This window comes from Gallinula chloropus, assembly GCF_964237585.1.
Source record: "Gallinula chloropus genome assembly, chromosome: 3".
Taxonomy (NCBI): domain Eukaryota; kingdom Metazoa; phylum Chordata; class Aves; order Gruiformes; family Rallidae; genus Gallinula; species Gallinula chloropus.
Window position 1 is genome coordinate 115,254,162 of NC_140087.1, and position 17,873 is coordinate 115,272,034.

The 17,873-nt window shown below is 42.3% G+C and overlaps 1 protein-coding gene across 1 annotated transcript in view; it reads left to right on the forward strand.

The window, feature by feature from the left end:
- Positions 1 to 891: 891 nt before the first annotated feature.
- MFSD2B (MFSD2 lysolipid transporter B, sphingolipid) overlaps positions 892 to 17,873 on the forward strand; it is a gene marked incomplete at its 5' end in the record, with an annotated part of 34,146 nt that continues 17,164 nt past the window's right edge. Inside the window, 5 exons of the mRNA XM_084261867.1 lie at positions 892 to 939; positions 5,927 to 6,043; positions 9,848 to 9,972; positions 13,986 to 14,109; positions 16,099 to 16,177. Of these exons, the coding sequence (XP_084117993.1) occupies positions 892 to 939; positions 5,927 to 6,043; positions 9,848 to 9,972; positions 13,986 to 14,109; positions 16,099 to 16,177 (493 nt within the window). The remainder of the gene's footprint in view (positions 940 to 5,926; positions 6,044 to 9,847; positions 9,973 to 13,985; positions 14,110 to 16,098; positions 16,178 to 17,873) is intronic.

The window sequence follows — 17,873 nt, forward strand, 5'->3', positions numbered from 1 at the left end:
TCAGTTGAGCGGGGAAGCCCCATCTGTATAGATGAGCCATCATCTTTCCAGGATGAGCAGACCACTGAGCCTTCAGGTGCCTGTTGCTTTGTTTGAGTTTCAGTCATGAGGGAAGAGGGTTTACTGTTAACAGAATTCAGACTTCAAAATGCAATTATTCTGTTTATCTCTGATGTGGAGTACCAGTGCAGGACCCTTTTCCTGGGGGCAGAGTGGCAGCGGTTAGCTTGCACTGCTTGAATAACTGTGTTGGCTCCAGGCCCTTTGCGGGCTGCAGGAGCTCTTCAGCGTGCTTCCTGGGTCAGGGGCTTTCTGTGTGATCCCCTGTCCTGGTGACGGAAGAGACTGGCGTGGTTATAAATCCATATAAATCAGCAAGCAGCTAGAACTGGTATTTTTTAGATTGTGGACGAAACCAGTTCCAGAGCCCCTCACCTCCTTGTCCCCCAGAGCCCCTTGCCGCCTTCCCCCCTCATCGCTGAGCACTTGGGCGCGGGGCGAGGTGGGAGCCGTGGCCGTCGCGGACGGGGCTGCTGTGCTGAGGCGGGCGTCCTCGGGACGCTTCCAGGGCGATACAGCCTGGACTTTACCTCATCGCCGGCTCCCCGCGGCAGCGCCCACAGGAAAGGGCGAGGGCGCCGCCCGGAGCTGCCCCGCTTCTCTCCGCGGTGGAAGCGGCATGGAGGGACGGAGGGTGCGGGGGCGTTGCTGCCGCCCGCAGGCCGTACAGCGGCCCGAGGCGGAGAGAGGGCTCCTCTTGCGGGGAATACCCTCTCCCGAGCCTGTGGGGCAGCGATAACGGGCGGGTGGGGGAGGACGCCACCGGCTCTCCTCCGCCTCCCCGGGAGCGCAGGTGTCGGACAGGGGGTCGGGGGTGCTGTCCGCGTTACCATGGCGGGGGCTGCAAAGGACACCCCGGAGCGCCCGGCGGAGGAGGAGGTAAGGGGCTGGGCGGGGGGACAGGCGCCCGGCCTGGGGCTTCAGGAGCCCTTCGGCCATGGTCCCGCGGCGAGAGCCGCGTTGAGGTCCCGGGCGTGCGGTGGGGTCCCGCCTGCACCTTCCCGCTCCACCGCGCTGGGTTTTTCCTTTCGCTGCCGGTGGGTTACGGGGAGGGGGTCGGGGCAGCCCGAACTCCCCGCTGCCCTGTTTTGCGTGGTGCTGTTCAGTGGCGCAGCCCTCGGCGAGGTACCTGAGAGCTCTGGCGCCCTTCCCGCCACCGCCGCCCTTCGAGCTGCGCCTCGCTGCTGTGGCACCGCGAGCGCGCTGGGCGGTGTTTGGTGCCCACTCCTTCGCCTTCTGCCCTCTCCCCCCCTGGGGCTGGCCCTGAGCCGGGGTACCGGTGCCCTGGAGAGAGGTGCGGGGCAGAGGAGGCTCACCCTCCTCCTGAAGCCTCACCACCTCCCAACTTCCAGATGAGCGTTGGGAGTGGGAGAGTATCGAAACGCTTCCTCTCTAGACTCCGTGCTTGCCGGAATGGGAGTGGAGGGACAGATAAGAGGTGAGTGAGGAACCCCTTGGTCCGTGGAGGGTGTTCAAGCCATGGCGATGGCTTCAAGCACTGGATGCTGCGGGCAGTTCCTGCTCTGGCTTGAAATTTTGTGTTCAGAAAACATTTGAGTGTGTTCCTGGAGATCTGCAGATCCTGAACAGCGGTACACCATCTCTGGCTCACAGAGCCCCTTGGCTCTGCATTACTGGCACCTGGGAAAACAGCCTGGGAAGGTGCTGCCGTGTCCTGCCTTATTCATATGCCCTTTATAGGTGCCCTGCTTCTGGCATTTCTTCCACACAGGGGTGGCCTGGTGTCACTTAAAATACAGTCCTCGAGATAGTTGGTATGAGGGACCTGGGATGCCACCTGTGGCTGCCACGCTTGTGCGGCTGTACGGCCGGTCACACAGCAGAAACACGACCAGCATAAATTCTGCACTGAGACAAAAGCTGACTCAAAAGCTGCTCCTTGTTGGCTGCATTTCTGTTGTTTCTCAGATAAACCTAGGCTTGAGTTTATCTTTGAGTCACAGGTTTTGCTCTCTCATCTTACTGTTTTTTAATTGCTTGTTGGTTCAGTTCTGGACTCGACTGATAAAGGATAGCTTAGGACAAAAAGTGACTGCTCCCCATGACCAGAATGTTTGTGCAATATTTTCACACAGTTGCAATGAGTTGTTTTCGACGTGCTTAAATGCTTCCCTTAGAAATAAGATGATCTGTTACCAATATCGTATTTGGTTTCTGTTGGGGAAAGGAAAATCTACAGGCAATGAAAAGTATTGTTTTAACTCACAAGAGAATTAAAAATAAAGGAATATAAGAGATGCCTTAGTTTTCTGTAACAGTGTTTAAACATACTCTTCTATTGAAGAAGCAAAATAAAATCTCTCATCTATTATACTTTCTTGGTTTGCCTTGAAACAACAATCGACTTGGATACGATGGGAGCATGTGTAAATACAAATTGTCAAGTTAATCTCAGAACAAGAAAAGATAGTAACTTAATTTGACCCTTACCCTCTCAGGATTCTCATAAAGCAGGTTTGAAAGTCAACATCAAACTGTCTCAACCCAAAATTTGTATTGTAAATACTTTGTATTTTGTTGCTTGTTTGACCACTGCCTACACATTCAGAGCTGTGGTGATTTTTTTTTTTTTTTGAGCCCTTTAGGCAGACTTACACAGGTGAAAAAGCTTTCACTGGATTTTATGGAAATCAAGCCACTTGTGTTGCTTGGGGCAGCAATACAGCAGGGAAATAAAGGCAGAACCCTGCTAGCTGCTCATAGTCGATGTGCTGCTGGTGGTCACACACAAGTGTGATACCGTCCTTCTCGAGACAGTTTCTTGACAGCCGTTTGCTGGCAGTATCGTGTACACCCAACCAGGGCTGGGGGACTTACTCCTTGACATTCTGCAACGGACTGCTGCCACCTGTATCTTTTCTGCTCCTAGCTATAAGGAAGTTAGAAAGAAGGAAATGTTTCAGCTTTACTGGTGCAGAGACCAGTTCGTTTTTACTACCATCTTATAGGATACTGAGCTAGAAAACTTAGTGATTACAGTATAAATAAAACATTAAAATAGATTATGCTGCTTCTGGAAAAAGACACCAGAATGTAGAGTGTGGATGATTAATTCCTAGAGGATAGAAACTCAGGATCACTCAAAGAAGTTACCAGGCAGCAGGTCTACAGAGTGCAGTGGCATTTCCTTTCACAGTACGTGTCATTCACGTGTGGATCTGCTGTGGTGTATTATAACTCAAAATATCAAAGCATTCCGAAGGAAATTAAGCAAATTAAAAGGAGAACAGGTATTAAACAGGGATCATGATGTAACTTCCATTTCAGGAAGCTCATGAACTACTGATTGCTTGCAGTCTTGAGGCTGGCTGAATAGGACATACCTGGATGTTGTGCCTCAGACAGCTTGTTTTTATTCTGAAAATAAACAAAATTTAGTCATAGGTAAAAACGTAACTTCTGCTGGGATTGAATTATTAACTTTGCTTCAGAATGATCTGGAAGTGTGATTCAGAAAGTAGTTGAGCAGCATCCTGGGGGTACACGGAATCACAATGAGACTTAAAAAAAATGTATAAAGATTATAAATATTCTAACTATGAAGCTGATGCAAAGACAGGAGTACTGCCTACAGCCTGTAAGTTTAGATGTTTGTTGAATGTTTCCGGTAATACAACTTTAATATGACTAATTCTTAAGAACTTAACATTCTTTGGGTTATACAAATATTTTTAACTCATCTATATTATATGGCTAGGTTGGATGGGGCCCTAAGCAATCTGGTTGGATGAAACTAAATGATCTTTAAAGGCTTTCCAACACAAGCCATTCTGTGACTTTATAACAGCTACTAGGGAGAAAAAGTGGGAAAGCAGAATTATTGATCTAAAAAGGTTTTTTCTCAGCTTGTTTTGGGGGTGGAATGGAATGGAATACAGGATTTACATAGCACTAGCTGGAAGTCATCTTGGAGATCAGAAATGAAGGTGCCAAAGAAAAACTTTTAGTGTAATTTTGTTTCTGGGAGAGGGGAGGTGGGGGTAGGAGAAGGAAGGGAGCGAGTAAAAAATAAAACAGCATGCTAAAGTTGAAAAGTACACAGCCCCTAGGGCAGAGCTCGAGAAGAGTGGGTGTGAGTCAAGTGAGCAAGATTCTATAGACCCTGCAAGTCTAGTAAAGCTCATATTTAATATGACTTATGTATGAAAAATCGAGAGTTCCAATGTACAGCAAGTAGGTATATAGCTTGTTTCCTGTGTTTAAAGTCCTTTGTCAAATTAATTAGCATATTATTCTGATGAAATCTCTCTTGTGGCTGTTTACCACTCTCTTTTCTTTTCCTGGAAAGACAAAAATGACAATGTGGAGTCTGAGAGGCCTGTTCTGGCGATACCAGAATGTAGCTCGTGCCCCAACACTGTCCACTTCACTTGGGTGCAGTAAGACCATGTCACCCCACCGTTCCCTGTGGAAACAGGAGAAGGAAGGAGTCCTGGTGCTCGTGCTTGCTTGTTCACACCCACTCAGATAAAACAGTTCAAAGGAAAATGATGAGATGATGAAAGGCTCCATCTAGAAGTCTAACACTTACCAAAAGTTAGCTAGTAAAGGTGATGGTACTTAGTACATTGAAAAATGTTCAGAAATTAGGTAACGTATCACAACGTTGTCATTGTGGTGCATCTCATTACCATATCTCTATTTTTATCCTGATCTAATGGAAGAATTAAAGGCTTGTGTATTCAGTTCAGAGAGAAGGCAGACCCAGGATTAATACTGCTGCTCCTCTTCAAGTTTCATGGTTCGTGCTGACAGCAGTCTTTAAAGAGGGATTAAAAGTCTGAAAGTCTAAATTTGGGCTGGATATGTTGTCCCTTTGAGAAGAATACAGGAGACATTTTCTTCCTGTATTTGAATTTTATGGCATGAAATTGAGTTTTAAGATTTTTTTTTTAAGGCTTTCCAATATTCTGGAACTTCTACTGTTGGAAAACATGCTGTTCTCATTAGAATTTCCATTAGACTGTGCATTTCTTGTCCTTTAAATATTGTTATGAAACTTTATTTTCAGCTTTTATCTTACTCTTATTTGGCAATTCTGTCAGAGAATTTTTTTGGATGCTTACGGCATTTTTCAAACAACGGAAGACAAATGAGACAACAGTTTTGCAAAATTTTTGAAACATGTCTAGAGTGACTTAAAGTCCTTCCCAAACAGGACTTGGGCTCCAAAATCACTCTCCCTATTAGGTTTATTTTCACAAAACATATAGAAAAGGCAAGTCAAAAGGAAGATGTACAAAGTCACGTGATTTGCCAGGGTCATGCCAGGATTTTGTGTCAAACTAAGGAAGGAATGGAGCACAGATGCTTTGGATCTGTTCAGTCTGTGTTTGACAGTGGAACTTTCCAGCTATGAACATTGTCCAATTACTGTGAGACTGTACATCCATAATTATGATCTGAAAGATTAATATAAGGAATTGCTTTTAAAAAAAGTTTTCAGCTTTTAAAAGAGTCTCAATTAAACTTTCAAAGACAAAATGAGGCTCAGAAAATCATGTAACGGTATGTGCGCTTCTTTGCTGCTTCTTTCTTCTCAGCAGACTTGTTCCTTCTTTAATAGCTTGTGAGAAGCAGGTAGGTTAAGTCAAGATTCCCCTGTAGGAACACTATAATCTCTCTTTAGGGGCTGAAGTAAGGGGGAAAAACCATTAAAATTCAAAGCAATGAGCATCCAAATGCCTGTTGAGGATAGTGGTTGAGAGTGTATGGATATGTTGGTGGGATACCTGCGAATTACTGGCTTGGGTGTTAACCTGAGACTTTAACCCCATGACTTCTGTAGCTTTTAACTTGTGTACCTTGTTTTTCCTCATCATTCCTTCTGCTTCATCTTGAACAGGAATACAGGCTCTCGATATGTGGCAAAATCTGCTATGCAATAGGAGGTGCCCCAAATCAAGTGGCAGGGAGTGCTGCTGCTTTCTTCCTACAGATCTACCTGCTAGATATAGCCCACGTAAGTAGCACAAGAAAGCTTTCCAGACTGTAGACTCACCTCAGTGCTGATGTTATGAACAATGTCCCTGGAATGATAAATGATGAATTGGCTAACAAAGCTTTTAAGTTGTGTTATTATCACTACCTGTAGCTGTTCAGAATCCTGGAAACTGCATAAACTTGTCTGGAAATATTTTTTTTCTTATTTCACTAGTTTCTGTCTTGAAGTGGCCATTGTTTACTTTTACTTTGGGATCATTTTGTAGAACTTTAGGCACTGTAGAGCTGACACACATGGCAGACACAAGAAAAAACAGTTCTCTGTGTCAGGAGTCAGAGAGCGTAATATGTGAGCCATCTGAAACGTTAATAGCACCATGTTGAGGTTGTGAAGCTTTGTTTATTTGGTTTAGTTAAAAATCACTGCAGTTGCAGCCAGTAGTCAACATAATTTCCCATAAATTTTCTTTGGTTTGTCTAGGATAACCATTTTGCAAAGAAAGCTGAGTTGTCCTTCCTGAAGGTTCTTTGCTTCCAGTCTGTGGCTTTCTGGTGCAGAAGCAGACCTGGTAAAACAAAGCAGTAGGAGTCATCCCATTCATCTGACTTTCAGCTGCTCCAGCTAGATTTCAGGACAGCAGAGAAACAAAGAGAATCAATCCATAAGCATTTTTTACTATTTTGGATTGTCTTGTATGTCTGTGTGGTAACTAGGTGGGACAGATAAAGTATTGTAGGGTAGAAAAAAGAATTTTAGGCAGATGAGGATAAATGACAGGGACTGGAAGAAAAGCTGTAGCTGAAACCACACGAGTGGCTCTCAGCACTGATGGCATTTTGTTTGCTGGAAAGAACAGGGGGTTCTGCATCAGATGTTGTTATTCATTGCTGTTTAAGGTGTAGCAAGAGAGGATATCATGACTTGGGAAGTGGAGGTGCCCAAAAGACTATGTTTATGGTTTTCCTATGAAGATTTGATATCAGAAGCTGAGAGTTACTTGATAAAATTCGCAACAGAGTAAGGCTGGCATGTAAAACTGAGATCTTGAGTGCCTTGTGGAGATCCAAGTCACCAGATCTAGAAAAGGGGCCGGTTTTGGACATCAGTGTCAAAGATAGCAAGTGGTTGCTGGGGAGTCTGAAGAGTTGGAGGTGGAACAGGGAGATGGATGAGGCTCTGACTACAGCTGTTTCACACTTGCATCAAGCATGGCAACACAAGTCATTGGAGATGATGAAGCATGAACTGAATCAGAAAGACATTAATGTGATTTTCCCAGGGTACTTATAGAAAACAGCAATTACCCCACTCTCTGCTTATCACAGAAATGGAAAATTCTTGAATCTAGAGACTTTTTGTGTCTTTGTGTACAGTGTTAGAAAGCTGGGGTCCCATTCTTGCATCTTTGGGCACTGCCTAAATAAATGACGTAATTATTTTGTTAACAAGCTCCTACTGAAACCCAGTCATTTTGCTTAATGTTTGTAATGATACACTTACTACTTCATTAAGGGGCTTAATTATTTGGTCCTTGATAGTTTAGTTTGTTCTCTGAAGTAATCCTGCAGGGACAGGATTGATTTCAAGGCCTGATAAACAGCTCTGGAATCCTGTGGGCTTTTCCAAACATTTTCAGGGGAAAGCATGTAATTCTATAGTCACTACCTGCATTTAATTCTTGTCTACCTAGAGGGCAGAACTGTTTCAGCTCTTTGAGAGATTGTGAAACTCGCTGCACATAATCTTTCACACATAATCGTGAGCCTTTCTAAGGAAATTACATTTGTATTCACTTTCTGTAGCTTAGAGTTTTTCCATTTAAATTCCACATCCCACCTAAATTACCTGTGTAAACTACAGGCATATAAATGTAACTGCAAACCACACAGCATCCTTGAGTCACATTACTAGAAAACACCAAACTCTCTGATAATAGGATCCTGGTCTTTGTTCCTTTCAAGATGGGTGAATGTAGCATATTTTGTGTTGTATTTTATTAGCACTGAGAAGTCTCTGGCATTGGTGCTGGCAGACGCTGTCAAGATTTAGGGGCTAAGAAAATGCAGCCAAGGGATGTGTAAGCGCATGCTGATGAGGAACATGGTGACTTCACAGATTAAAACTTCACAGGTTAAATTTTTCTCAAGGCTTTCTTCCACCTCTTTTTTTTCTAATATCCACATAATTTCTGTCTATTTGAGTTATCTGAACAAACCACCAATGTATAGCCTACCTAATCTGAAGTTTTCTGTCCCTCTGTCCCTCATAACTCCAGCATTTCAACCCCTCCTGACTGCTATTTTCTTCTTCTTGTGGCTGACCCATCTCTTCAGAAGCAGTAATGACTTCTCAGCAGTTCAGTGCACCCCCCACGGCAAGTCTGCCTCAGGGCTGGTAGACTTCTTTCCACCCTGGCTACGGGAGGGCATGAGTCAGCAGACTGCTGTGGGACACACCCCAGTGCTAGTCCCAGGCTTGTCCTACAGTACAGCAGTAGGAGGCTTTGAGAGCCACTGTCATTACCTGCTGGAGACTACCATTCCCAATCCTTTCCTGTCCATAAGCTTTCTGAGGTGGAGTATGTGTCTTGGAACCAGAACCAGTGGTGTGAGGAAGATTGGCTGCCCCTGCAACTTCAGCTAATTTGGGCTAAAACTTATCAGGTGTGATGACAAAAGTGCATAGCATCAGCCGTTAGCAGAGGTCACTCAGGACTTTCAGAGATGATTGCTTCTTTCTTTCACCTCTGAGGGAACACCCGCAGCAAAATCTGCAAGCAGGGGACCTGCAACAGCTGGAAACCATGTGATGCTGCCCAGGAGGCAACAAGCTCTGCAGAAAAGCAGGCAATACTAGCTCAGCTGCACCTGCCAGGCTTCCTGCTGCGTTGGAGTACTGAGAGAGCATGAAGAAGGGTATAGATGAAGGAGGTTTGCCTGCTGTCACTGTTTCAAGTCGCATAGGCTGTTTCAGTAGTCTCTTAATAATTGATCTGAGGAGTGTTCATGTTTATATAGATATCAATGACTTTTTTAAGGCCTATAGTTTCAGTGGCATGGGCTGAGCGCTGTTTTAACCACTATGTGGTACTAACTCCTAAACTCCCTACAGATGTATGTGAAAAATAACTATATTGCCCTGGAACAACTGTATTTGTATACAGGCACTTAACTATGGTCCTGGATTAAATTCAAAGGGTCTTCTACCTGGCCACTTCATTTTTTTGTAATCCATGAACATTTTTAAGTGAGATTTGTTGGGAATGCTGGCAACTTTGATTTGAACTGATGTGCCTTCTGCATTTTGGTTATCACAGCTCAGTTTGGAGTGGATAACACCTGCTGTGCTACCTCTTCCATAGCCACATGCCACCAGTTGGCAGCCTTGGTAACCTCAGGAGATGAAAAAACATGAACGTGTGTAAACAGGTCCCTTGACTTTTGTCTAGATCAGGTTAAGTTTAAGATATGGGGAACAAAGTGAGTGGGTAATTAGAGGAACTCCATCAGATTTATGACTAAAACAAGGACTTCAGTCTACTGTTGGACTGACACATTTTCCTAGTGCTAAACACATCCCTAATCTCTCCTTCCTTGCACTTCTCCCTTCTAATCCCTTCTCTCATGGTGCCTGCCTTGATGTCTCATTTTGTTTACTATGGGTAGCCATAAGTAATTTCTATGACAGCAGCAGACGTGGTTTGTAAATGAACTATCATTATTCTTTGAAACACTGAGGTTTTTTCTGGAAAGTCGCTTTATGCTCTTTCATTGTATTGTGAGACAATGGCTCCTGTTTACCGTATTGTGTCTGTACTTTCAGATTACTCCATTTCACGCCTCTTTGGTGCTGTTCGTTGGCAAAGCCTCAGGTGCAGTTACTGATCCCGTTGCTGGCTTTTTTATTAGCAAAAGTAGATGGACAAAAATTGGCCGTCTCATGCCTTGGTAAGCAGAAATGTGTACGTATGTTTACATATGCTGTTCGGTACCTAATGAGGGCCCACAAGAAAGCTGGAGAGGGGCTGTTTACAAGGGTGATAGGACAAGGTGTACTGGCCTTAAGATGAGGGAAGGGAGATTTAGATTAGATATGAGGATGAAATTTTTCACTATGGGCATGGTAAAACACTGGCAGAGGTTGCCCAAAGAAGCTGTGGACACCTCCTCCCTGTCTTCAAAGCCAGGTTGGATGGGGCTTTGGTCATCCTGGTCTAGTGCAGAGTGTCCCTGCCCATGGCAGGGAAGTTGGAACAAGATGGGCTTTGAGGTCCCTTCAAACCCAAAACATTCTATGATTCTATGATATATTTACATGTATATATGTGAATGGAGTCTGTGTGTTCTCATACAATCATCTAATTGAATTACACTGATTCTTCTTTCTCTGTTTCCTGGACAACAGTGGTTGTATTCATTCTACATATATAAAACAAGAAAGAAAAGCTGTCATGTCATCTATTTTGCTTTAACTTGTTCACCCCTGGAAACAGACAAGAGATTTTTCAATCACTGGAAACAAAACCAAATAAAGCCAAGACACTGTGTTGTTAAGAAAACTGGAAGTTCAGATCTAAATCTTTCTTGAATTGTTGTTGAATTTTCATCTTTGTTTGGATTCCTTTCATTTGGCTTCACTCTTCCAACAAAGCTGAAGCTTGTTTCTACTTGTGTCCTGGAGTGCCTTCACTCCTCACATCAGCCTTCCAGGAGCTCTCTTAAATTTCATTCTCTAGGCCTTTCTGTTTGGTAAAGGATATGTGCATACATTTGGAACAGATATGACACCACGGCATTGAAGGGCTCAGCAGCCAGCACTGCCCTGGCATTCTGTTACATTCTTCCTTACAGCAGGCAGTCTGGTCCTGCTTCTCTCACTGCCCCGTAATGAAAATAGTTTAAAAATGACCGTGGCTTGTATAAATAATGGAATGAAGGGCTGTAAAGTTTTGATCAGCATTTATAAGGGGACAGAGTGATGTTTCACTGTGACATACTATAATTCCGTCTTAGGGGAATCCAAGCTCATCTCTGCCATAAGGCATTCATTTGTTGGAGTTTATATAAAAATTGGGGTGGGGTGAGTGGATGGTGGTATATAAAATTTTTGGAAGGCAAGGGAAGAATCATAGAATCATAGAATGGTCTGGGTTGGAAGGGACCCCAACATAGAGTTCCAACCCCCTGACACAGGCAGGGTCACCAACCTCCAGGTTGCCCAGGGCCCCCCATCCAACCTGGCCTTGCACACCTCCAGGGACGGGGCATCCACACCTCTTTGGGCAGCCTGTTCCAGCACCTTACCACTCTCTCTGTAAAAAAAAAAACTTCCCCTTAATGTCTAATCTCAAACTTCCTTGAGCAGTTTGTGAAATAAGGAGTATTTCATCACTGTTCTGTCTTGTGCATTATAAGGATATATTCACAGAATCACAGGAATTGGAAGGGACCTCGAAAGATCATCTAGTCCAACACCCTGCCAGAGCAGGATCACCCAGACTAAATCACACAGGAACACATCCAGGTGGAGTCTGAATGTCTCCAGTGAAGGAGACTCCACAACCTCTCTGGACAGCCTGTCCCAGGGCTCTGTCACCCTCACTGTGAAAAAGTTCCTCTTTACATTCACATGGAACTTCCTATTCTCCAGCTTGCACCCATTGCCCCTTGTCCTATCACTGGCCATCCCTGAGAAGAGCCTGGCTCCCTCCTCCTGACTCTCTTTACATGTTTATATATACAATATATGTATATATTATATGTTCCCTTTACATATTTTTAGACATTAATAAGGAGCTTGCTGCTTATTACAGGATTTGGTTTGTGGCCAGCTAAATAGAGTGCTTTTTAATGAATTAACTAAGTAAAGACATTAATGAAAAATAAAATAACAACATTTAGTACAAATGATGTTAGATGTATTCTGATGTCTTCATTTTTTCCCCAGTTCTCTGAAAATACTGTAAGTACATGTGTTTAGTGTTAGCATGGAATCAATGTTAGGATCACTCCCATCCTAGCACAGGCATGAACTTAGCAGCCCTTTGCACTGTAAACCAGTGACTGTTCAACTTGTGCTTCTTACAGGAAAGTGCTTCTCTAACCTGGCCTTTCATATGCCTTCACCACATAGCTGCTTTCTTTCCAGAAGGATTTTGTCTGGTGTTTTAAGTAATGGTAATTATTTTCATGGGAATTTTGTTCCTTCACTGTGGAGGTCAGACTCTATTTATACAAAGCAAAAAAAATGGGTCTTCCATTAGCAGAAAAATATATTAATATTTTGGAATTAATCTGACTTCTCAAGTGTCTTGGGTGAAGCAATGGAACTGGCTCAGTCAGAAAAGCTTGTTAGCAAAGCAAGAACATTACTAAAGGAGGTGAATGTTTAACTATAGCTTAATACTGAACTCAGTATAAAAAGAAGTCATCAATCGCAATTGATCTCTTTTATGGACCATGTTTAAAAGGCATAAGCAGCCATTGACCTGAAATACACAAAGCTGGTCAAATATTTCATCAGAGGAGATAACAGTAGCAATAAGATACTCCGCAACTTCAGCAAGGTGCTGGAAACTCACTGACATTAATGACAAAAAGGAAAGAGGAGGGAAGGAGGGTAAAACACTAAATGGGCTGTTGCTGAACATTTGCCCCCTGTGAGAATATTGTACTGCAGTGACTCTGTCTGGACAGCAGTCTGGAAGAGCCCGCACTTTTGGAGAGGGAGGTAGATTCCCTGAGTTGTGTGTTAGGATTTCAGCCCTACTTGTGTTTTCCACTGCTGATCAGCTATTGATGACCTGTGGCCCGGGAGCTGGAGGGACAGAGAATGCCAGAACCTGGCACTTTCCTTGTAAACGTTCAGTTCCCAGTGATGCTGTCCATACCAAAGGGCAGTGTGGGAAAGCCATTGTTTTACTGAGCTATTTACCCACATTACTCTTTTGTATTCCAGGTTTTCAGTTCACGATTGCAAAATAATCAGCTGACCCCCAAAGTTGGTAGTGCTGTTGTGAAGGGATTAATCTGTTTTCTCTTTTTCATGTTTAGATATTTTTTGTTGGGATCTCTGTCATCTAATTACATGGTTTAACACCTGATTTACAAGAACATGGGAGAGCTCTGCTGCTGCTGAAGCTCAGACCTTTAGGAAATAATAGCATCTGACCAGTGCTTCCAGATTGTGGAGTTTGACAAGTGTTTTCCTGAAATGACTTTTAGACAAATGTAATTAATTGCTGACTAATGGCAGTGTCTGGGATTTAAGTTTTTAGGGTTCTTTTTTTAAACCAACTTCCTCACCACAAGATGTTCCTTTTGTGTTTGAAGCAATTAGGAGTTTTGCTCTTGTATTCAGTGGGACAAATTATCATATACCCAGGCAGATAGAGACTGTAGGAACTTTTGCAGCAGGCTGGCCACTACCTTTCACGCTGTTTTCAGCAATTTTAACTCTATCAGCACATTTGCACTTGCTTGATGTAGCAATGAAGAGGCTAAGTTGAGGGGAAAACTGAAGACATTAAAATTGGAAGAGGGAATCTTTGGTAATAAGTAGGTTCATGTAAGAATTGCTGAAGTATGTGAAGACATGTGACAGTATGTCTTAGTTTTCAGTGGCTCTTTCTAACACTGAGACATGTACTAAGGAATGGCAATGTAGGTATACTGTTCCAGCATGGGTGAGGAAATTGTTCTGAGTAGGATAGTAACTTAAATGCAGAGCTCTTGCTTCAGATTTGCTATTGTTTTTCTATTTTATGGAAGCACTCATATACATTTTAGATTAAACTGTGCATTTAATGAGCAGTAACATTTAATTCTTAAAATCGTGATGTTATTGTACTTAGAAAAACCACATGTGAAATAAATTGCATGAGATTGATTATTAACAGGAAAATGTAATGTGCTTTGCTGTCATTACATTGAGATTGCTGACATGCTGATGTTCTTTGCAGGATGCTGGCATGTACACCCTTCACAGTAGTGTCCTATTTTTTTATGTGGTACGTGCCTCCTTTTGTGTCAGGAAGAGTTGCATGGTACCTGACTTTCTACTGCCTTTTCCAAGCACTGACCACAGTAAGTAGATTACAGGCCATGATGTTCTCAGCAGTAACTTGCTTGTTTTCTGTCTATGTTAATTCAGATTTAATAAACTGAGATTTACCAAAACTTTACATTTGGTTTCAACTTCTAGTGAGCTTAAAGGATGGGCAGGTATCCTTTTATCAAACTCTCTTCTGCTGATGGCTTCTGCCAGTGCTTTCTCTGGCAAATGACCTGCTAACACAGACAGATAACCTCCAGTTGCTTTCATTGACAGTGCCTTAGATACCAATTCATTCTTGTATAGATCCACAGAGACATTCAGATTCCTCATTCTAGTTAAACATCTAAATTCACATAAATTTTCAGGAGCAGATTAGAAGACCAAGGAGGTTGACAGCAATAGTTCCAGCTTCACTCAGGCTAGAAGGCAGCAAAGAATCAGAGTGCAGTAGCTTAAATAGTTGTCATATTTATGCCTGGATAGAAGAGTTTGGGCACAGTATTTTTTTTAATACAGCCCAGAACTTGCAGTATTTATGCAGAAGCCATCAGAATTCCTCTGACACATTCCATAGTGTACATGTAGGGAGTGCATCACCCCATTTTGCTTTGTAGCTTATATCAAGGTGCATCTTCCATGCAAAGAAGTATCACACAGCAGATTAGGACTGGAATTGAGAGCGCTGCATTGCAATTCCACAGGGTGTATCCCAGTTTATTGAATGTCACTGGGTTGTGTTTTTAAAAAGTGATTCCCAGACATTTCAAATGTTTGCATTTCTTGTTTGACTTTGGGGTTTCTGCTGTTCACAGATCTGTTGGTCCTGGAAAATCTGTATTCTGGTGTTAAGCAGGAATTTTTCCCTAGGTCTTTTGTTTCCTCTGGAGAAAGGTGGTCTAGAAGACATTCATAATGGCTTAAAATAATTGTCTTCCCTTTCTCTGTTGAAGGAAAACCACAGGATTTTCATACAAAGCTTTGAAAATGTATACACTTGTCATGTTTGGTGGGGATGAGCAGAAATGCACTTTGTACTAATAGAGTAGGATGTGGATTGTGAGACTTAATTTACCTGGCGACAGATCTCTGTGGGGGTAGAACCACCACAGAGAGCCTGATTATTCAAGCAGGTTCATGCCCCACTTCCACTTCACAATAGTCTGAGAGTTTGGCCTGTATGTTGTTCCAGTATTTCAGAAGTTATTTCGGTTTTGACTCAACACTCTGAAGACAGAGTCCTGCTCACAACGTGACCATCCGAAAGGTTAAGCTTTTAATGTTCAGTAGTTACTTGCAGTGAAGTAGTGCCAGACACAAGGCCTCTCATGCATGGGGCTCATTTACCAATATTGCAATAAATATCACCAGTGCTTTGTTTCCACCAAGATTCCACACCAAGATATCAATGGCATGCCAGATACAGTGCTGTAAAACCAAACAAGCAACGCTCCTCATCTACCTTTTTGTCAGTGCGTGGACGTAGTGATTTGGTGTTTCTAGCTATTTTTAACTCAAGTTAGGAAGTGTGTGGCAAAATGGAGCTGAAGACAAAATAGTTCTCATAATTATCTCATGGAATTACATAGAGAGGCATATATTTGAAATGGTTTTGGGATTTATAGAATCTATTGAATAAGGTAGGGAATTGTATTGTCTTTATTATAGCTTTGCTGCCTGTTAGTTAGCTGAAGCTAGGAACATGATAATCTACTACTGCAAAGAAAACTAGGTACTTTATAGCCTAGCTATGCAGGATGTTTTCCTGAGGAAGCTGAAGCATTAAGGTTAAAAGTCACTTGGTAATTCAGTATTTATTATTTCTTATTTCTATTATGAAAAATACTTTTTTCCCCTCTTACATGCTTTAGAAATCAGAAAGAAAAGACATATTGTTGTGCTAGAAAATAGAATGTTCAAAACAAGTGAATTTCGAGGTCACATTAAACCATTTTCCTGGATCTCAAAGGAATACAGCATTTTCCTTGACATTTCCTAAATGATGTTTTTTCTTTGCATAGTTATTCCAAGTACCATATTCTGCCCTCACCATGTTTCTCAGCACGGACCAGAAGGAGAGAGATTCTGCAACAGCATACCGTGAGTGTGATCTGGGCTTTCTCATGTGGATTAGGGCTGAGTTTTATTTAAAAATCATTCTCTATCTATAGGAAGTTCCTAATAGTTTGTGTCCCTAAACTAGACTTTTATATGAGGTTTTTAATATCTGATTAAAATCATTTTGTATTGTAAATGCTTCCATTTTTCTAACTAAATAGGAGGCATTAATGTTATATTGTCTCAAATTGTCTGATGAGCTATAAACTCTTTCAGTTTATTGCTAGCCAGATGAAACAACCACTCTGACCCAAGCCAGGGTAGGGAATAATGATTTGATTTAAAGGTGATTTGTAGGGGAAAAAACAAAGTGCTGATCTTAATGTTAACATTCATTTAAAGAAAGCCTGAAAGTTATTTTGAATATGTTCTCTGGGTTGGTTTTGTTGTTTTTTTTTTTTTTAGTTTGGATTTCCTTAGGTTTATGTTTTCTCTGAAAAAGAATCCAGTACTCATAGAACCAAGACAGTTAACCCCACCAAAAAAGGAGAATAATTTCATGTGCTTATTCACAACAAATTAAATCTCTTTTTTTTATTTCATCTGTATTTGTTTAATTCTAACATATACCAGGTAATTTAGGGACTGATCTCTCTGTAATGCAACTAGCATTCTGGCTGTATTAGTTAAAACAATGAGGGCTTCCAGATCATACCCCTGGCTCTTCAACAATCAATCCCTGACAAAGCTTTTTGCTTTGAAGCAAATTGGTCAGATCAAAAAAGGTGGCAATCTTTTCAAGATTTCCTGTATAGATCAGAAATTGAATATAAGGACAGTCTCTTCCCTTCCTACTCTCTTCAGCTCTGCTCTCATGCCTGCCTTATTTTGTATCTGCTACCTCTCATGGCCACCAGCAGTGAGCATGGTAAAGAGAAAAGAGTGCTCAAATGCCACATGGAAGACTTTTCTGTGTCTTAACTTGTCCTACAGTGTAGCTTTCAGATAGCTGGTAGGTTTTTTTGTTGCATCTGTTTTCTCTTCCTAGAAAAAGGCCTTTTCCATTAGTCCTTCTAACCTTCCATGTGCTTTAGTTGAAAACTACACCATAGAGGCACAATGAAACGGCCAGAAGTGCCAAAAAATCATATCAGGAATTCTAGATATAATATCCCCTGAGCACCCCGATCCCTTTCCAGCCACATGGAGCAGTTGTAATTTACATTATCATCAACTATGTCAAGAGAAACTCTGGGCTAGCAATCATAGGACAGGACTAAACAGCAGGAGACTCCAGTTGTGTCATACTCTTTGGCACAGACTGTATTCTGCGTCATCTGGCCTAAATTCTAACTAAATCCATGTACCTAGTGTTTTCTGTTGTCTGGGTTTATGTCTTCAGATGCTGCAAGCCAAATGAATGTGCTTTCCTATCTGCTGGTGCCATGCAAGGCTTCACAGGCATGTGAAATCTGTGCTCATAAAACCTGTTGAACTCCATAGCTGAGAGGTGTCACATATTTATAATGCCATTTTATTGTTCAAGGCAGGGTTTAACTTTTGAGTGTACAGCTATTCTCCTAAGCCATGTTAGGGTGGTGGAACGAGCTGTAGTTTTGACTTTTCAAATGTAAGTACTTGTGTATATATTGAAATTAGATTTGGTTGGAGCCAAGCTCTCTTGCAATGTTTATGATTATGTGAGAAGCTCTCTTCTCTCTCTCTTGTTTTTTTAACA